The following is a 22,320-nucleotide window of genomic DNA, read 5'->3' as shown; positions in this document are numbered from 1 at the left end:
CATCTACACCCTGATTCCGTAATGCCTCCATGACTGCTGAGGTTTCGATTGAATCAAACGCTGTCTCGTAATCAATGAAAGCTATATATAACGGTTGCTTATATTCTGCACATTTCTCTATCACTTGATTCATAGTGCGAATATGGTCTATTGTTGAGTAGCCTTTACGGAATCCTGCCTGGTCCTTTGGTTGACAGAAGTCTATGGTGTTCCTGATTCTATTTGCAATCACCTTAGTAAATACTTTGTAGGCAACGGACAGTAAGCTGATCGGTCTATAATTTTTCAAGTCCTTCGCGTCCCCTTTCTTATGGATTAGGATTATGTTAGCGTTCTTCCAAGATTCCGGTACGCTCGAGGTCATGAGGCATTGCGTATACAGGGTGGCCAGTTTGTCTAGAACAATCTGTCCACCATCCTTCAACAAATCTGCTGTTACCTGATCCTCCCCAGCTGCCTTGCCCCTTTGCATATCTCCTAAGGCTTTCTTACTTCTTCCGGCGTTACCTTCGGGATTTCGAATTCCTCTAGACTATTTTCTCTTCCATTATCGTCGTGGGTGCCACTGGTACTGTATAAATCTCTATAGAACTCCTCAGCCACTTGAACTATCTCATCCATAGTAGTAATGATATTGCCTGCTTTGTCTCTTAACGCATACATCTGATTCTTGCCAATTCCTAGTTTCTTCTTCACTGTTTTTAGGCTTCCTCCGTTCCTGAGAGCATGTTCAATTCTATCCATATAATACTTCCTTATGTCAGCTGCCTTACGCTTGTTGATTAACTTCGAAAGTTCTGCCAGTTCCATGCTAGCTGTAGGGTTAGATGCTTTCATACATTGGCGTTTCTTGATCAGATCTTTCGTCTCCCGCGATAGTTTGCTGGTATTTTTAACGGTGTTACCACCGACTTCCATTGCACACTCCTTAATGATGCCCACAAGATTGTCGTTCATTGCTTCAACACTAAGGTCCTCTTCCTGAGTTAAAGCTGAATACCTGTTCTTTAGCTTGATCTGGAATTCCTCTATTTTCCCTCTTACCGCTAACTCATTCATCGGCTTCTTATGTGCCAGTTTCTTCCGTTCCCTCCTCAGGTCTAGGCTGATTCGAGTTCTTACCATCCTGTGGTCACTGCAGTGCACCTTGCCGAGCACGTCCACATCTTGTATGATGCCAGAGTTAGCGCAGAGTATGAGGTCTATTTCATTTCTAGTCTCGCCGTTCGGGCTCCTCCACGTCCACTTTCGGCTATCCCGCTTGCGGAAGAAGGTATTCATTATCCTCATATTATTCTGTTCCGCAAACTCTACTAATAACTCTCCCCTGCTATTCCTAGTGCCTATGCCATATTCACCCACTGCCTTGTCTCCAGCCTGCTTCTTGCCTACCTTGTGGCCAAGTACTGCACCAGGGTGGCCAATCCTGCTCTGGTGAGGGAGTGCGTTACCAGTTCTGGTCACCGGGATGAGGCCACACTCCAGGCCTGTTTGTGCAATTTTATCAACACGCGGATTTTTTTTTAATCCGGTGGAAAATTGCCGGCACCGGGATTCCAACCACGGACCTCTTGCACGCTAGGCGGGTGTTCTACCTCTACGCCACCGCTACACTCGTAAGAACAATTGAAAGCCCACAAATCTGAGGCGCCATTCACTACTCTCACGACAGAGCGTGGCACATGTACATCTTCCTTTGCGCATCTCGACGTAAGTGGCTGGACTTGCGCGTCAAAAGATGAAAGGTCAGGATCAGTGAAATTGAGCGGGATTCGTGACAGCGACTAAAGCTGTAGCAGCAAATCCTTCGAAACAACACAATGGTTTTTCACTGGTGAGGATGTGTCGGCAAGGTTGGCGAGAAGCGCGCTATTCAAAGTAATTTCGCCTCTGCCACAGTTAACGGATGCACCACAATCCTGAAGAAAGTCAATCCCGAGAATCACATCATGAGTACACCGCGGTAGTACGAGAAATTCTGTTTAAGGTCTTCTCCTCTGAATAAAACACTTGCAACACAAATACCAAGGGGGACTAGGCACTCTCCTCGGACACCACGAAACGTCCCACCATCATTCGACGGGAACATAACTTTCCGACCCAGCCTCTCTTTGAAAGTCACACTCATGACGGAAACGGTAGCACCAGTATCCACTAATGCTGTTGGAGGTATACTATCAATTAACACACGCACTTTGTTCTTCACCATCATAATAGGCAGAGGAGTATTTTGCAGAGACGCAGACTGTCCGGCTACCTTACCTCCATCGGCCGCGCCAGCTAGTTTCCCGACGGCGGTAGAGACGTAGCACGTCGCCGTGGTGACGGTGAACGGCGTTGGCGACTGGTTCGGGGCGTCAGTCTGCGGTCTGAAGCTGGCGAGCCACTCCTTCTACTATATTGACGGAAGGTATTCCGGGGTAGCGCGCCTGTGGTGTTGGCAGTATCAGGGTCTGTCGGCCAATGATCGTCATAAGTGTCACGTTCAAAATTAGGCCAAGTTGGTGGTGGGCCGTATGTGGTTGTCTGTCGGCCCTGGCGACAAAAACGAGCAAGGTGTCCTGAGGCGCCACCGCTGTAACAAATAGGCGATGCGCGACCGATGTTGTAAGCCTGGGGGGCAACCCTGAGACGCTGCGAATAATAAACGCGATCTTCCGAATTCCCATTCGTGGTGGTAGCTCGACGTGTTCGTTGATCGTGCGTCATGTCGTTGGGAAAGGTACGTCGGTGCTGTAGCAGCAGATCGACTCGACAGTCTGCAACGCTTGCCATGGCAGACAATGCGGACACCGCAGATGCATGTTCTTGAGGTTGGTTGGAAGCGCAACCAAGCTGTTCGACATCCGCCCCTTTGGTGTGTCGTTCAAGTTCTTCGCGGACAATTTGCCTTATAGTTGCCGCAAGGTCAAATTGAAATCCGTAGTTGTGGCTTTCGTCAACGCTTGCCACCGTTGTGACATTTGCTAAGCTGCCGAACTAATGCGTGATACGGCGCAGCTTCAAGGCCTCAAATGTGCGGCAATGCTTGATGAGGTCGGCAACCGAGGTGAGACTCTCCTTTCCGTATAAATAAGTATAAACATCCTCGACTATGCCTTTGAGAAGGTGTCCAACCTTGTCCTCTTCGGACATTCGAGGATTGACCGTTCTGCAAAGCTTCAGGATTGCCTCTATGTACGTACTACAGGTCTCACCTGGTACTTGAGTGCGCTGAAGCAATGTCTGCTCCGCTCGCTTCCTTTTCGTGGTGGAATCGCCGAAGCACCCGGTGACATTAGTAACGAAGCTGTCCCACATTGTGCAGGTACCTTCATGGTTCTCGAACCACACTAGCGCAGTGTCTGTGAGGAACATAACCACATTGTCGAGCTGAGCCGTAGAATTCCAGCCGTTGTACTTGCTCACACGCTTACAGTGGGTGAGCCATTCCTCCACGTCCTCACCGAATTTTCCTGAGTAAGGGCGGGGCTCCATGTGTTGCATCCAAGCGCCGGTTCTTCGCACTGGAGCAGTCAGCGAAGGCTGTTGGTCGCCGCTGTGGGTCATCGGGATATCAAGCGGTGTTAGAGACAGTCGAGCGAGGCGTCGGCTCCGGTGTGGCACTTGCTGCAGCAGCTCCGTCGTCTTGATCGAAGTACCCAGCACCTCCACCACAAAACTGTTACGGTTAATGTTAAACCGGCTTTATTGAAGGGACTAAATTGATGGTGAAGTCAAGATGGCGTCCCGAGGCTGCACCAGCTAACTTCTCCTCGCCCGGCTCATGCAGTAGCAATCTATATATATATATATATATATATATATATATATATATATATATATATATATATATATATATATATATATATATTTGATTTCACCAGTAACTGCCCATAAACCCAGTTTTGTCGGCAAGTGGTTGAAGGGATTTATATATCGTCACATGTGCTAGTGAGGAGCACAGTGAAATAGCAGAGGTGTGCAAGGACAAGATGAAAGAAGTCCGCGTGCTAACCGCCGTTTTTCCCAGAACCCATCTGCCGTCAATAAACGACGCCAGTCTCCTTTCAAGACGCGTGGTAATAAATATGTATATATCATGCCCACTTCAAGCTAAAAGCCAATGAAGCCAAGGGAAGCATCGGGGAAATTAGCTATGGTTGATATTGAAATTTGAACAATAAGAAAGGGAAGCGAAATGAAAGCGGACAAAAAGTCATCTTGGCGCCGTTGGGAGCCGAGCCCACAACCTCCGCATTACGCGTTTGTTGGACTGCCATTTGTATCAGTGCAATGAGAAAAGCGGTATGACAGCAACGGTATGCCTAAAATGAGATGTCGATTCCTGAAATAAGGATGGTGGTATAACGACGGCAACGCGACATGAATACTTCTTGACAACGGAATTGTGATAAGTATATGACTAAGATGGTATGGCGTTCACTTTTGTGTGCAGTAAAGAATGTATTGGATTATAAGATGACGAAGCTGGACTAACGATTATGGCTGGACTACGACGGTATTGCAATGAATGCACAGTAGCGGCTGTCTGATACCGACGCAGTGAGAAGAATGGTATGGCAAGAGCGTATAATCAGGTTTTATTGAATAAATCATGACTACAATAGAATGACGAAGAAGCAATGACGTGGACGGATTGACCGAGGCGGTAACAAGGCCACGGCATGACAATAATGGGATGACATTGCTGCAGTGATGTTCATGGTAAAACTGCGTGACGGCAGTGGCATGATGATACCGATGTAATGATGATTGTGTAAAGAACGACGGCCTGACGAGAGTCGTGCAGTTGTAATCGCTACGACGGAACTACATCCACGGTGTGAGAACTCAAACTTTCACTCTGAAATCTTCACCCGACATCATAAATTGGATCCGTGAATTCCTAAATAACAATACTACCTCTGCTTCCCTTCCAGTAACATCAGGCGTTCCGCAAGGGTCCGTCCTTGGCCCGCTTTTATTCCTTATATACATTAACGACCTACCAACTCATGTATCTTCTAATATCCGAATGTTTGCCGATGACTGTGTTAATTATCGCACTGTTGCCCACTCCTCTGATCAATTAATCCTTCAAAGTGATCTTAACAATGTAAAGCAATGGTGCTATGTTTGGCTAATGGAACTCAACCCTCACAAATGCAAAACCTTATCTTTGAACCGCCACCGCTTTCCACTTGTTTCTTCCTATACGATTAGCAGCGTACCGGTCGAAGCAGTTCAATCGTTTAAGTATCTGGAAGTCACTTTCTGCCATGACCTTTCTTGGGCTTTGCACGTCACTAACATCATATCATCTGCAAATAAAACACTTGGATTTTTGCGACGTCATCTACATAACGCAACTAATGACGTAAAATCGTTAGCTTATAAAACTCTCGTGCGAACAAAATTGGAATATGTTTTACCAATTTGGAACCCGCGACAAGCTTATATTGAAGACGCCCTTCAATCACTTCAAAACCGTGCCACTAGACTCATTCATCGTTCGTATTCTTATGATGAGAGTGTGTCATCACTAAAATTAGAATCTAATTTACCCCTTCGCTCATATCGCCGCCGTATCGCCAGTCTTTCTTTATTCTATAAACTTTTTCATAGCTCGATGGGTATGCCGCCATACATTGTTCCACCAACACGCATATCTAATCGCACTGGTCATCCTCTTCAAGTCGCGCGCCCACGTGCACGCACCCTTACCTTTTCTACGTCATTTTTCCTCGTACAGCTGCTGACTGGAATGGCCTACCGGGTGACACCGCTGCCATTCCTTGTCCATCCACCTTCATAGAAATCGTTACCAATCACCTTTCACCATAGATTGACACATGGCTTCAGCTTATTTCTGTGTAACCCACCCCTTATGTAATACCCCGTTAGGGGGCTTTAAGGAATAAAAATGAAATGAAATGAAATGAAATACATGACGACGAGTTTTTGACGCCGACTTTCTGACGACAATTAGATGACGATGACGGCAAGAGGAGAGCTAAAAATAAATTGTGGGGTGTCACAGGCCAAAACTACAGCGAAATTATGAGTCACGCTGTAGTGAGGAACTGCATATCATATTGACCGCAAATAAAGACGGGCACCGAGGGAGAGAACACATAAACATGTGTTCTCTCCCTCTGTCCCCATCTTTATTTGCGGTCAATATGATATGCAGTAAACACCAACTAGGCCAAAGTGAAGTTCTGTAGTGAGGAACTTCGGCTATCTGGGGTTCTCTACCTTGTACCCAATGCATGGCAAACAAGAGTTTTCGCATTTCGCCTCTATCGAAATGCGGAAGCCGCTGCAGGGATTTCACACCGCCTCTTCGTGATTAGCTGCGGTACGTGAAACCCACTAAGAAACCACGGCGGCGAAAACGAGAGCTGGATGATGCTTCAAGGGCGACTCAGATGATAAGAATATGACGGCATGATAACGATGGCATGATTGCCTTTGCATGTTAGGAACTCTGATGACGAGGCAATGACAACGATGAAATGCCAACAGAGGCGTACTTAGAACTACCTGATGAAAGCCTAATTATGAGGGAATTGCGAAGAAGCAGTGATATCGTTGGAGCTACGGTGGCGGTATGACAAGTGCATCAGTACAATTGAATGACGTTGTTGAAGAGGTGGCGTTACTAAAATGCATCGTAACGACGGCGGGATGACGACAATGAACGACAACTGTGTTACGACGACGACGACGGGACAAGACCTGATTACGACACTACCAAGACAGTTTCAATCATGTTGGTACACTATCACGGCGGCATCCCGACGACGATCTGAAGATGATTGCATGAAGACTTTATGAAGACTACGCAATAATGACAATAGTATGAGGACAATGAGATTGAGACCAGTCATCATCATCATCACTATCATCAGCGTGGCTACGCCCGCTGCAGGGCAAAGGCCTCTCCCATACTTCTCCAGCTACCCCGGTTATGTGCTAATTGTGGCCATGTTGTCCCAGCACATTTCTTAATCTCATCCACCTACCTAACTTTCTGCCACCCCCTGTTAAGCTTTCCTTTTCTTGGAATCAAGTCCGTAACCCTTAATGACCATCGGTTATCTTCCCTCCTCGTTACATGCCCTGTCCATGCACATTTCTTTTTCTTGATTTGAACTAAGTTGTTCATAACTCGCGTTTGTTCCCTCTCCCGATACGCTCTCTTCTTATCAGCCTTTAACTTTACACCGATCATTCTTTTTTCCATAGCTGGTTGCGCCGTCCTCAGTTTAAGTAGAACCCATTTCGTAAGCCGCCAGGTTTCTTCGCTGTAGGTGAGTACTAGTAAGAGACAGCTGTTATACACTTTTCTCTTGAGGGATGATGGCGACCTGCTGTTCATAATCTGACAATGCCTGCCAAACGCACCCCAGCCCAGTCTTATTCTTCTGATTACCTCAGTCTCATTGTCCGGATCCGCGGTCACCTACCTGCCCTAAGTATATGTATTGCCTTACCCCTTCCAGTGCCTCGCTGCCTGTCGTAAACTGCTGTTCTCTTCCGAGACTGTTAAACATTAGCTTAGATTTCTGCAGAATAATGTTTAGACCCGCCCTTATACTTTGACTGTCCAGGTCAGTGAGGTTGCATTGCAAGTGGTTCCCTGAGTTACTAAGCAAGGCAATATCATCAGGGAACCGCAAGTTACTAAGGTATTCTCCATTAACTCTTGTGAAGGCCAGTATATGACGTCAGTTGTGCGACGACGACTCTGCAACGAAGCCTGTGCGGGGACGATGGCATCCCGACGACGACATGACGGGAATCAGATGACGAAGCTGGAGTGCCGACGATGAAACGACCATGACTGAATCACAACGCTGGTGTGACAAGACTCGATGACGACTTTATCATGGCGAAGGAGTGAAGATGATGGCATGACCAAAGCCGGATAAGAAGTGCTGGTACTACAATAATGCGACTATCCCGACTGTATCCCAACCATGAACACATGGATAGTGTACCAAGCTTGAAGGCAACTTATCTACTTAGTCAGCGCGTAAGGCGCGATGGCGGCAAGGAAACAGTGAAAATACGAAGCAACAATAATGACGATAGAACGACGACGACGGCATCGCTACCCCGGGCACATATCTGGTGGCCCAGTCTAGTAGATAAATAGACCCTAGGGTTGGTGTAAGAGCGCGGATGGATGGATGGAACATCGAATGTTCCAGACTACTCGCTGATGCCCGCGTGTCTTCTAGAAAGTACTAGACTATTTGCGTCACAGATGCAATCAGATTGTACAAGTTTCCATTACCGCAAAGAGCGGATCTAACCATCCATAACATTGGAGAAACTTTCGATACGTGCAGGCGCGTCCTGCGCTGTGCCATAACATTCACTAAAAGGGTGAAAAGCGCTCACCCGAGGAAGTTAAACAAGCACACAGGTCCATACAGTAAAACTGTAGAATTCTGCACTTGTGTTTACGGTTCACAGAGGACCCAGGCTGACTTCATTGAAAAGTTATGAACAGTGGCAGAAGATGGAATACCAGTCAAATAAATGAAAGATGCGAAATATACATTGCTCAGTGAAAACTTCACCACTTCAAGAGGCAGAGAACTGGGGGAATGCCAACATTAAACTAATCCATCAGGAAGAAGACCTTAAAGAATTGAAAAATTATGAGCCCATTAGCATGCTTTCTGTTGTGTATAAAATATTCACTAACATATTTGACTGCAACATCTGGGCAACACTTCAATCCCCAAGAGAACAGGCTCGGGTCATGAAGGAATATTCTACAATGAATCACGTCCATCTCATCAACGAAGCAATGGGGAAATTGTCGCAGTAATATCAAACTTTTTATGGCTTTGATATAATATGATAAGGAACTTGATTCAGTAAAAATACCACCAGTTACGAGGCACTGCGTAATTTAAGACTGTAGGAGGTATATGTAAATATCTTAGGAAATATCTACAAACATTCCACAGCCATCTTGGCTCTCCACTGGAAAAGTGAAAAATAGGATATCAAGAAAGAGGTCAAAGAAGCAGATACAATCTTTCCAACGCTATTCACTGCATTCTTGTAACAAGTATTCATGCTATAACACTAGGATAACTAAGTAGGGAGGATCGACGTCGAATATCTCAGCAACCTCCGTCTTGCAGGTGCCACTGTCCTGTTCAGCATCACTGGAGCTGACTTTGCAACAACTGATTGAGCACCTTTGCCGATAAAGTGCAAGAGGGGGCTCAATTTTGGTATGCACAAGACCAAAGTAATGTTCAATAGACTGGCAAGGAAACAACAATTCTTAATCACCGGTCCACCTCTACAACGTGTACAGAGGTACGCTTATTTGGGTCAGCTACTCACAGAAGACCCTGATCGTGAGATGGAAATTTACAAAGAAATAAAAATGGGCTGGAGCGCATAGGGTAGGAATAACCAAATCCTGACTGCAAGCTTACCCCCACTGTTGAAAAGAAAGGTGTTCAATCATTGCGTTCTACCGCTAGTAACATATCAGGCACAGTGAGTGAGTGAGTGCGAACTTTATTTAGATCGTGAAGAGAAAGCATTAAATCAATCTGGCGGTTTCACCCAGGGCGGGGCCGGTAGACAGAGTCCTTCGGCGAAGGCCCGGGCCCTCTGGGCAGCCTTGAGCTAAGCGACGAGGTGTGTGCTTCTGAGCGCTGAGTCCCAGGAGGGCTAGTCAGGAAAGTCCGTGCCCGCGTTGGCAGGGCAGAACCAGAGCATGTCTTTGAAGCTGTATTCGTGGCCGCAGTGTGGGCATTCACTAGAATGGTCTGGATTGATCCTGCTCAGTGTCGTTGGTATGATGTATGTTATATTCTCCAACTGTCTGTAAGTGACGGCCCGTGCTTTCTTGAGATTTGGTGAAGAGGAGAAAAATTCTTCGTCCTAACCCAAGATTTAAAGTGATTTCATGGTATGAAACGAGCGGGTGTTTCTTGTCTAGGTCCATCTAGGCGGGGTCGAAGTGAGGGGGTGGACCGAAGACGAGGAATGCGAGCTCTCGCGCTAGTTGATGTGGCCGCTCGTTCGGATTACAGTCAGGATGTTCGGAAATGTTCCCTATGTGGGCCGGGAACCATGTGATGTCAGGGTACGTGAGGTTGTAATCTGTTTCTGGGAAGAAGATTTTGTTGACAACCGTAGCTGCTCTCCAAGAAAAGAGGGCTGCCAAAAAGGTCCTAATTCCTGTCCTTGAGTCCACGTAAATGACGAAGGCTCCTTTGCAGCTTTGAAGGGCCACCGCGATAGCCATTTCTTCTGCTTCCTAGGTGAAGTTGGTAACTACCGTGGCTGCGTTGACGAGCGAGCCTTGCGCGTCCACAACGGAGACCGCGTATGCGCCTCGATTCCAATATCTGGCCGCGTCAAAAAAGAGGATTTAGTTTCGTTACGTTTCATGTTGTCAAGTGTTGCCTTGCCTCTAGCTTTTCTCCTTTCTTTGTGGGTTGGGTGAGTGTTTCTTGAGATTGGATCAAGTGTTACTGCCCTCTTGACGTTTGTGCATGGTTGCGACTTCTCTGGTGGCATGAACAGGGGCTGTATGCCTGCTTCTAGTAGGATTTGTGTGCCCGCCCTTGTGAGTGAGAACTGTTTAATTTGGGCGTTGGGCTGCCAGCGCGTCAGCAAAGAACCGCGGAGTCGTGCCTTCTTTCATGTAAAATGAACGTCATGAACGTCATGAACGAGCCTTTCCATGGTTAGCCGGCCATTACGCTTGGTCGGTTTGTTGCTGACGGCGAATAGGTGCTTGAGAAGGCTCCACTTGCTGCCCCTTCTCATTTTACCGCCCACCTCGTTACACACCTCGTCCCATTGCTGCGAACTCAACTTGAAGTGTTCTTAAATCTTTTTGTTGATTGCTGTTAATTTTGACCTAAGCTTCCTGTTTAGCTTCTGCTGTTTCCCTCTTTCTCGTAGCGCGTTCTTGCCCTCCAGGAGGGGCGCGAGTCAGGAGTTCATGGCTGGCACCTCCATGTCCGTGCTTATTTCCTTAGTCGCGTCGGCCACCATAACTTTTAGATTTTCTAGGAGCTCTTCGAAGGTTCCTTCTTTTCTTTCCTCATTACCCCTCATTTTTTGGAAGAGGTCCCAGTCGACGTGGGTGTACGTCTTGGGAGGAGTGGGTGTGATGCGGATATTGATTTCTAGAATGAAATGGTCATTGCCAAAGTTCTCTTGCACGTTGTCCCACGACCCGTCCGCGTTTCGGAGGAACGTCAGGTCCTAGGGGGTGTCTCTTTCAACCGAGTTGCCTCTGCGCGACGGGAACCTTGAGTCCGTGATGAGGTTCATGCCGAGGGTGTCAGCGCACTCGTCAAGGTTAGTGCCTTTCCTCTCATTATTGGCATCGCACCAGACAGTGTTGTGCGCGTTGAAGTCTCCGCCAACCATCAGCGGCCTGTCCTTGGCCTGCGAGGTGGCCGATGTGAGATGTTTGTTAAGGTTTCTGAGTCTGTCAATCGGGGAACTGTTGGCGTTTAGTATGTAAATGTTGGCCTTTGAGGCCCGACTGGGATGGATTTCTGCGAGCATAGATTCCACGCATTTCTGTATGTCGGGGTGTCCCCTTCCATAACGCTAACATCTTTGCTGATGAGACTGGCAATGCCCCTGGCTTCGTTTAACTCAGAGTCCAGGGTCCGCCTGGAAACCCTGTATCCCAAGAAGATTATCTTTTAAAAATTCTTTTCCACCCTACACTCTTGCAGAATGACGTGTGGCTTTTCTTTACATGATCTGATTATTTGCATTAGGGTAGCTTTCTTTTTGTTGAATGAGTTAGTTTCACTGCTAGATCTTGAAACACTGCGGCGCGTTATCCATTTTACTGTTTTGGCACGACCCCTTTTTAGCTGGGCTCACTTATTGGTACTGGCGGCTTGGGGGGTGTGGGCGGCGCAGGTGGGGGTGCCAGAGAAGACATTGGCCCTCGGTCCAGCACGGCGATCGTTTCTGTGGTTTTAAGGTAGGCGATTGGCCTTTTTAGGCGGTCGAGTCTGCCGCAGACTTTCGTGAGTGATGGCAGAAAGTCGGAGCTTAACAAGAAGCTCGAGAACAAGCTAAGAACCGGGCAGTGAGCGATGGAATGAAAAATCTTACGCGTAACGGTAAGAGACACGAAGATAGTGTTATGGATAAGTGAACAAACGGGAATAGGCGATATTTTAGCTGATAATAACGGAATATTGTAGCTGGGTAGACCATATACTGTGTAGTGTAGATCACCGGTGGACCATTAGACTTACAGAATTGGTCCCAAGGAAGAGGTACGCAGTCGAGGACGTCATAATATTAGGTAGGGTTATGAAGTTAGGAAACTGGCAGGCGCGAGTACAAATCAGCCTGTGTAAGACAGAGGAAATGTTAGACCATTAGGAGAGGCACTTTTCCTGTAGCGGACACCAAAATATACTACTGATGATTGTGTCGGTGGTTTGTATATGTTGCCAGTTAGAGACCTATATTTCAGAATTAGGCTAAGGTCCGATGAAGAGTTGTCACGAGTTGGGAATTCCAGTTTCATTTTACAACCTTCTATAATGGGGAATTTTTGTCTGCAATGAAACCTAATGTATTGTTGATTATGCGAAGCTTTTATATGGAACATATTTTAGAAGAATAACCTAACAGAAAGTACTGATGTTTTCTTTTTTTCTCTTCAGCGAACAGCACTTACCTCTGCTTAGGTAAGTAAATATTTCTAACAGTCTTTCTGTTCGTTTTCGTTTTGCTGCTATTCACTTAATAGTGCTTTTGTCCTTCAGTTCATGTCTCACATTAGTCTCTTTTTATCATTTTTGCCACTAAATAATATCCACTGCTGTATGATTACTGTCACTGTTTTTATTGCGATAGCAACTATACGAACACTCCAGACAATTTCCGCTGTTGCCGTTGCCATAATGTTCCGCACAAAGTCCAAGGACGATAACACAATGGATAGCACCAGCGAAAGCGTGCGAGGGGAGTTGATCATCGGTGGCCCAATATCGCCTGCGTGAAATGAAGGAAAGCGAGGAGGAAGTGCACCGTCCTCCGGCACCTAACGTAGCGAGGCACCGATGGGCGGGGAGGGCGGCGGCGGGCGGTCGCAGATCTGCCTTGTGGGCAGAGTCTACGCATGGGGGCGGCACGTAGCTTTTTGTGTGATGGGATTCCTCGGTGCTCAGTTTGTGCTGAAGCGCTGGACAGCACGAATGTCACTTTGCTCGCTGCTGCTGCGGTGTTTCCCAGTGTCAGCATTTTGAGGGTGAATGTCCGAGGTCATGCATTGTGATGTGTTCATATTTGATATGCGCGATGACACCTTGTGCCCTATACCGTAAAACTAATCGAATCTCCTGGCGTCAGATTTACGAAACTGCCTACGCAAGAAACCGGCGGCGGCACACAGCGGTGTCTGAGGAGTCCAATCAAACCCTCTCCTTGTTTATAGGAGGCCACTTTTGTTTGCTTTAAAAATGGATAGCATTGCCTACCTTGAGCGGTTTTTCTTCTCTAATAGGCTGACATGATGCGAGGAGCCCCTCATGTGGAGATAGTTTCGGTGGGGTTGAGCCAGCGCAGTGAAAACAGATAACCGGAAAAGGATGGTGGTGCCGACGTGTGCGATGGGTCCACTCCCCCTTACTCAGCTTGCGGTGGCTGGCCTAAAATAGTGGCGGCATGCAACGGCAGGTTAAGAATGCCATTAAAACGGATCCTCAGCAATGTGTTGGCAGAGATATGTAGTATACGTGCCGATAGGGCTCTATAACGTTAAAATGCCACACAGGAAGTTTTATTACACGCAAATAAATATGTGCTCTCAGGCAGCTGCGAGTAGTCAGTGCCTTAGCAATCGGCGGGAAGTCATTTGCAATTTCTTTCGGAGCGGGAAAGTGTCAGGCTATTCAGAAAAAAATTCCCTTTTGTTGGGCATAATAATGCATCTTTAACGCATACACGTCAGTTTGACGCGGGGACTTTTCACGTCTTTGCGACGTCACGTTACAGACATGCGAAGTGGGCGTAGTAATAAAACATTTCACTAATAAGAAAAGGCTATTGGTGAAAAAGCTCCAAGTCAGACATTAGTAATTGACATTGAACTGACATAAATTTATAATGAACACACACCCAGGGCACAAGTTCGCCCACGATAAATAGTTGTATCTGGACTCCCTTAGCTGTCCGTGACAATATATATATATATATATATATATATATATATATATATATATATATATATATACATATATATATATATATATATATATATATATATATATATATATATATATATACTATGATGCAGCAGTTATCACCTTATCACCACGTTTATTAGGCATCGGAGTTGCGGCGAGCCAACCACGCCCAAAGCACAGATCACACCCAAGAGCGAGCCCCACATGCGATGATGAAGAAAATCACATGAAGTGGATCATGTACAGATGACAAAGAATACCTTAATAAATGTCCGCAGTAATGTCCAATCGTACGGGAGCGGCCATCCTGGCCGCAATACAAAGGGGCGGCGAACGCCTCGTGAAAGGCTTCATACGGGACACGTGGACAACAGCAGAAGTGTGGACGCGGTGGTCCTTTGGAACAATAACACGCGCTACGTGATAGCTAACCGGATAGGTCTCTTTGAAGACATTGTAGGGACCGTAGATGAACCGCAGCTGAAACTTGTCACGCGCGGCACGAGTACGAATTGGTGTCCAGAATAGCACTTCCTCGCCAGGGCGGAAGCACACGATGCAATGAGAGGCGCCGTAATGCTTCTAGGGGTCCTGTTGCCATGCTACGGTGTCGATGCGGGCGAGCTGGCGACAACGCAGAATGCGGGACACAAATTCTTCACAGGAGGATGGACATCGATTCACAGTTGGCGCGAATAAAGAGACGTCAAGACAGGAAGAGTGCGAACGACCATAGACGAGGTAGAATGGCGAGGAACAGGTCGTGCGTTGAACTGCGGTATTGTACGCAAAATTCACGGATGGCAAAATTGCCTCCCAGTTTCTGTGATCTGGTTCGATGTACGTGGCTAGTATGTCTGACAGCGCGCGATGAAATCGGTCCTTAGGCCGTTCGTTTGCGGATGGGAGCTGGAGGTAACCTTGTGGGTGGTTCCGGAGGCTCTGAGTAATTGGTCTACTAGTTGCGAGAGGAATGCTTTTCCATGGTCGCTCAGGAGGACGCGAGGAGCACCGTGATGCAGTATTAAGGCTTGAAGTACGAAGTCAGTAACTTCAGAGGCTGAGACGGAACTCACACAAGGTGTTTCGGTGTAGCGTGTCAAGTTGTCAAAGGCTGTCACAATGCGTCGTTTACCGGTGAGAGTCACAGGAAGAGGACCATACATGTCAATGCAAATGACTCCAAATGGTTGCGACGGACACGGAACCGGTTTCAGTTGTTCGCTTAGAGCTGATGTAGGGAGCTTTCGACGTTGTCAGAGGGTGCAGGAAGCGACATACCTCACTGCACTGGCGGACAAAACAAAGCCAGTAGAAGCGACCTTTTATGCGGTCATAGGTTTTCTGAAAACCAAGGTGACCAGCAGTCATGTCGGCATGAGATGCCTGTAGGACATGAGCGCATAGAGAGCGTGGCGGAACAGGAACCCAGTGTTGACAGTCAGGGTGATAGACATGACGGTACAGAACGCGGTTGTCAATATTAAATTGCGTCAGCTGTCGACGAACGCGGGGGTTAGGTGGGCGCGAAGCTCCTTGAAGGTGGTCTATAATGCGCCGACAGTAAGAGTCGGCAAGTAGATCAAAATATGAAGAATCTGTTGCCGCGTGTAGGCATCTCGTCTACAGTGGCCAACGAGAAAGCATGTGAAGAGGTATCGTGTGAAAGCTTGTCACGGATGGTAGTTGGAGGTCCTTTGCATGATGTCGTAGGAAGCAGAGAGCCAGAAAGCGCGTCTATTTCATCGTGTCTTTTCTGCACTTGTCGTCATGAAACGTCGCCGTCGATTAACGGCTGCTGCCTTTCTAGATATCAAGGGTGCTTTTGACAACGTTTTCCATGATGCAATTTTAAATGCCCTAGAAGAATGTGGCGTCGGGGGACGTATGCATCAATGGATAGCCAGCTATCTTCAAGAGAGAACGATATTCATGACAACTCCAGACGGGGAAACAAAGAACCACCCCGTCTATCGTGGAGTGCCTCAAGGAGGTGTATTGAGCCCAACCTTATTTAATATCGTTCTCATCGGACTGGTCAAAGAACACGCAGGCGCAGTATCGGTCTCTGTGTATGCAGACGACATCTGTATATGGACCACGAGCTTAACGCGCTTACAAGTGCAAACGAAGCTGCAGCGCGCGTTGTCAATAACGTCGACATACCTAAACAGTCGCGGACTGCAGCTCTCACCGGAAAAAAGTGCAACCATGGCATTTACACGAAAGTCAATGGCCTGCTACCCAGTTATGATTGATGGGAAGATTATACCTTCAGTAACCCACTACAAGTTTCTCGGAGTCATCATCGACCGTGACTTATCTTGGTCGAAGCACCTCTCAGGATTAAGAAAAAAGCTAGACAGCTTTACTCAGATCATTCGACATATGTCTGGAAAATCATGGGGGCCATCCAAGTCATCTCTTCTGCAGCTCTACCAGGCACTTTTTGTTGGCTACTTCCGCTACAGTGCGCCTGTACTTTCTCGGGTTAGTACAACTGCTGTACGCACACTTGAAATTGCTCAGGCTCGCGCACTGAGAATTTGCCTAGGACTACCACGATGTGCGTCTACTTGGGGCACTATTGCAGAGGCACGTGCGTGGCCAGCTCGAGTTTATCTGCAACATGAGCCATTGCGAGTGCATCTAAGGGTACTGACTAGACACAGGAACCATCCACTCACGAACGTCACAAGCGTACGGCCTGTGTCCGCCTACTCAGAAGCCGTGTTGTCGCAGCAAGACTTATTGCCGTCGGACTTCGAACCGTATGACATACCCGAAGTTCCACTCTGGACAATGGCAAATCCAACGGTGAGGCTCTCAATCCCTGGAATAACGAAGAAGTCGAAGATGCCGCTTGCTGGCCTCAAGCATTTCGCGCTATCATACATTACTTACATGTATGGATATTACGAACATATTTTTACAGATGGTTCTGTGACACAGACCTCTTCCGCGGCGGCCTACACTGTGCCAGGAATGGGGATCGCACAACGGTTCAAGATAGGACACAGGACGTCGTCTACAGCAGCTGAGTTGACCGGAGTTCGAGAAGCAGTTCGCTGCATACTGCAACAAAGTCTCGAGAAGTGGACAGTGTTCTGCGACTCAAAACCAGCACTGCAACTCATCAGCAATTATATGAGTGACAGAACCCCATATATTCCCCTGGTTTATGACATCATGTATCTGCTTGCTGAGGCGTCTCATTCCGGACATACCATCGTGCTGCAGTGGATTCCTGGCCATTGTGGAATAGCTGGAAACGAACAGGCTGACGCAGAAGCAAAACAGGCGCACACTGAGGGAACTATTATACAAATTCATTTTTCCCGGTATGACATTAACGCCTTGCTCCATACCTCCCTTAAAACTTCTACGGCGCAACATTGGGACAACCCCGAACATCGACAAGAGCGCCTCCATAGACTTGACGCTGGATTACAATTCCGGCATCCACTTCGGTTGCGGAGAAGCCACGAAACGCTCATTCATCAATTACGGCTGGGTGTGGCATACACCAATCGATACCTTCACGAGATTGGACAAACACGGGACCCTGAATGTAGCGTCTGTCACACTCTCGAGACAATAGCTCACGTACTTTGCGTGTGCCCTCAATATGCGGCCGAAGGAAGAAAACTCAAATCTACAGTTGACAGCTTGGACTCCCGCCCCTTTTCAGAAGAAAAGCTTTTGGGCGCGTGGAGGAGTGTTGACTGTGCCCAACGTGCCATAAAAGCACTTTTGAACTTTTTAAGTGAGACTGGTTTAGACGATCGCCTCTAGAAGCTGTGAGACGTGTATTCAGTGCGAAATGTGTTTGCGCAAAAACTTTTTGTGGCAAGATTACTTTTTGTATGGACAAGATTACTCTTAGTGTATTGCGTCTCCAGTGCGCATCCGCATATTGGACAACGTGTATATAGTATCTCATTGTACCATATCATAATCATCCGCCACCTACCTTTCCCTGTATTTCCCACTTCCCCATTCCCCAGTGAGGAGTAGCAGGCTAGAGACACGCTCTCCAGGCCGACCTCTCCTCCTTTCTTTCCATTAAAATCTACTCCTCCTCCTGCACTTGTAGGTAATAGTAAAGTCCTATTCTTGCAGATGAAGAATCCACCGACCAAGTCGTCCACACAAGTTCTTCAGCGTTGCGACCCAGAATAATCCATGACGATGGCAAAATGTTCTCTAACGTTCTGTGACGATGGTAAAATGGCGGCCGTGAACATAAGGTCGAAACTTCTGCGCAGACCAAACGATAGCTAGGCATTCCTGGCCCGCGATGGTGTAATTCTTTTCGGCATTTGTAAGAACACGACTTGTGTACGCGACGACCCTCTCACCTAAAGTGTCGTCTCGCTGTAAGAGAATGCCACCAATGCCGTGACTACTAGTATCCGTATGCATGAGGGTAGGAGCAGCTTCATCAAAATGGCGAAGTATTAGTTCAGGTGTGAGAGCGCGCTTCAGATGGACGAACGCTGATTCACATTCGGGATCCAACACAAAGGGAACATTATAACCCAGTAATTTGTGCACAGGCGAAGCCTCGTATGAATCGGGGAAAATGGGAAGTGAGTCCTAGTAAATTATGCAAATCTTTGGCTTTTTCTGGACGAAGAAACTGCCGAACTGCCGAAACTTTGTCAGGATCAGGACGAACGCCACCTTTCCTCGCAATGTGACAAAATACCTTCATTGTCTTGCTCGCAAAATGTCATTTCTTGGTGTTTGGCTTAAGTCCAACACTGGCAACGCACGTGAAAATTTAATCCAGACGCTTCAGGTGCTGAGAGAAGGTTGACGAAAAAATAGCAATATCGTCCACATAACACATGCAAGTCTTCCACTTAAGGCCATGAAGAACGGTGTCGATCATGCGCTCGAACGTTGCGGCTGCATTGCAGAAGCCGAATGGCATGACATTAAACTCGTAGAGCCCATCTGGTGTTGAAAACGCTGTTTTCTCATTATCGTCCTCATGCATAGGTATCTGCCAGTAGCCGGAACGCAGATCGAGACTGGATAAGTACTTGGCGCCCTGCAGGGAATCCAAGGCATCGTCTATTCGCAGCATAGGATACGCATCTTTGCGTTTGATCTTGTTAAGTGATTGGTAGTCGACACAAAATCGAACAGAGCCGTCTTTTTTGCGAACCAAAACAACGGGGGATAACAAAAGGCTAGCAGAGGGGCGTATTATGTTCCGTTGGAGCATGTCGGTGACGTTCTCGTCAATGGCTTTTCTCTCGGCTAGCGATACGCGATACGGTCTACGGCGCACGATGGTTGTCCCATCTGTCTCTATCCGATGCATCGTAGTCGAAGTTTTTCCCAGCGAAAATCAATGCGCGTCAAACGAAGCTTCATGTTTTTGGGGCAAAGCTAGCAACTGTTACGACTGCGAAGGTGTCAGTCGGAACTGATGGCAGCTGCAAGAGTTGAATGAGATGCGGCCTGTCCAGTACAATGAACTTCAGAGGAAACAACAGAGATAGACTCCGATTCCCTGGCGCAAGTCAATGTAGTGCCATAAGGAATAAGAATCTTTTCGGATGTCGGTTTTCTAGCTTAGGGAAGTGCAGAGCGATCGTCGAACCGAACCTGCCCTGATGCAAAAGCTATCCCTCTCGCGAGGCAGAGTGCAGATGGTAAATTCGAGCACGTCGCCGCAGTCAATGACATCACACGAGATAGTAACAATGTTTCGATGGCGAGGATGTAGCGCGGTATCGACTGCAGCAAGCAAGTGAAAGGGTGCGTCATCTGCATGAAGTGAAGAGGTCGTGTCGGTCATGTGGAGAACGCGCTGCCCGCAGCAAATGGAGGCGGAGGCCGTAGAAAAAATATCATCCCAATATGAGCTGCTGGGCAAACGAACTTAGCACTGCAAATTGTACGCAATGCAGAAGCTCATCGATAGAAATACGAGCAACCAGCCGTGGTTGCTCAGTGGCTATGGTGTTAGGCTGTTGAGCACGAGGTCGCGGGATCGAATACCGGCTACGGCGGCCGCATTTCGATGGGGGCGAAATGCGAAAACACCCGTGTACTTAGATTTAGGTGCACGGTAAAGAACTCCAGGTGGTCGAAATTTCTGGAGTCCTCCACTACGGCGTGCCTCATAATCAGAAAGTGGTTTTGGCACGTAAAACCCCATAATTTAAGAAAAACGAGCAGTGCACATGGCGGTAGGCCGAATGGCGGCCCCTTGAGCAGCGAGTAGCCTAGGCTCTTCATAGGGGGTGGTAACTTTCCGGTTGTCGCGAACACAATGCATGATGAATAACTGAGACACTAGCACTAGTGTCTATGAAAGGTTCCACTTGTACACCTTCTACTACAATCAATATCATATTGCATGGACGAGATGAAAGAATTTCTATTCTGTCATTGGGTGCAGCTTTTCCTCCAAAAGCTGCATAATTCAGTTTTCGGACGATTCTCGGCGAATTGAGAAGCAGGACTAAGTGGGGACGTAGAGCGGCGAAGGGGTGAGGGCGAGCGGCGTCTCACAAGACAGTACGTCGGAGCCGTCTCGGATGCTACAATAGGCGATGAAGAGTGGCGACGCAGTGGAGCATAAGGACGGCGTTGGTCATGCAAGCCCCCTAGATGATGGAATGTAGCTTCGGGCGAAAAGTCATCCCGTTCGTATACGTCATATCCGCGACGCTCGTCTTGCTGGCACTTGCGGTAAAAACGAGCTATGCGCCACGACAGCCACAGTAGTAGCAGACGGGATGAGTCGGATGCCACTGCGGATAGCTGGTTTGGGTAGGTGCGCTGGTAGTCGTGGAAGCCATGTACGCTGCGTTGGTTTTGGAGGCATCGGTGGAACGATGACTGGCGTAACTGCGGCTACTTTTGCGTACGTTGGTGGGGCCTAGCGGTTAGAGGGTCCATGTACACTGCACCAGACATGGACGCCAATTCCTCCTTGAGAACGTCTCGCACGTTGGTATCCGAGGCATGAGAAGGCACAGGCCCTTCGGCGAAGCCAAGATACTGTAGCTCATTCAGAATTATTGCGCGGATCATTGCTCGTAACGTGGGGCCATCGGCTGTAGTCTTTCCAGTAGTATCTGGCTGCAACCGTTCTGATTCGATTTCGTCAAGGCGCTGGCAAGCAGCGACGATATCAGCGACTGTAGCAGCGTTTTTGATTGCTAAAGAGTTGAAAGTGATAGCTCAAATACCTTTGAGGATGTGGCGAACCCTGTCTGATTTGGTCGTGGCCATGTTCACACATCCCCAAAGAGCAAGCACATCCACGATGTAGGAAGTATAGGATTCCCTGAGTTGTTGCTTACGAGTGTCGAGCGTCTTTTTTGCGAAGTAGGAACGAACAGCTGGTGCGCCGAAGATATGGCAGAGCTGCTGTTTGAAAGCACCCCAGTTCGTGAAATCAACCTTATGGTTGAAAAACCAAGTTTTCGCTACTCCTGTGAGATAAAAGTCGACGTGATGTTGCTTGGATGCATCGTCCCAACGGTTAGCCGAACTCACTCGGTCGTAGTCATTGAGCCAATCCTCGACGTCTTCTCCACGAAGTCCAGCTAACAGATGAGGATCGCGCACGAGCCCACTGACAATCCAATACGGAGAGGCTGGGGCAGCGGAGGGCGAAATGGTGAAGTAGAAGTGCCTGTTAGCTCATCCTGCGACATGCTGGCGGACAGATGGTACAATCGTCGACCTGATCTAAGCTCCAGGAGGTTGAGCGGGCAGCCAGAGGACGGAAGACCGAACAACATACTCCACCATTTCTGATGCAGTAGTTATCACGACGTTTATTAGGGGTCGGAAATTCGGCCAGCCGACCACGCCCAAGATAAGAGTCACACTCATGTGTGAGCCCCACAAGTGATGATGATCATGGAGAGATGACAAAGAATAGCTTCATAAATGCCCACAATATATATATATATATGCGACGGGTGGCCGGGCTGGCGGCGGTGGACGACGGAATTGCGGCGGTACAGGGCCCTGGCGCGGTCGCGGAGGGTGACTTTGATGGCATGCGACGGCGGCGTAGGTCATTGCTTCTGGCTGGGGATGCGGTAATTGAGGTTGCACCGCAGGAACTCCC

The 22,320-nt window shown here is 47.9% G+C and overlaps 1 protein-coding gene across 1 annotated transcript in view; it reads left to right on the top strand.

Moving 5' to 3' along the window:
- LOC142589006 (uncharacterized) overlaps nt 1–22,320 on the top strand; it is a 197,751-nt gene that overhangs the window by 136,194 nt on the left and 39,237 nt on the right. The window contains exon 7 of the mRNA XM_075700801.1: nt 12,687–12,710. Within this exon, the coding sequence (XP_075556916.1) occupies nt 12,687–12,710 (24 nt within the window). The remainder of the gene's footprint in view (nt 1–12,686; nt 12,711–22,320) is intronic.

This window comes from Dermacentor variabilis, chromosome 7 (genome assembly GCF_050947875.1).
Source record: "Dermacentor variabilis isolate Ectoservices chromosome 7, ASM5094787v1, whole genome shotgun sequence".
Lineage (NCBI taxonomy): Eukaryota > Metazoa > Arthropoda > Arachnida > Ixodida > Ixodidae > Dermacentor > Dermacentor variabilis.
Note: the sequence above shows the minus strand (reverse complement) of the source record. Positions and strands in the feature narration are given on the sequence as shown.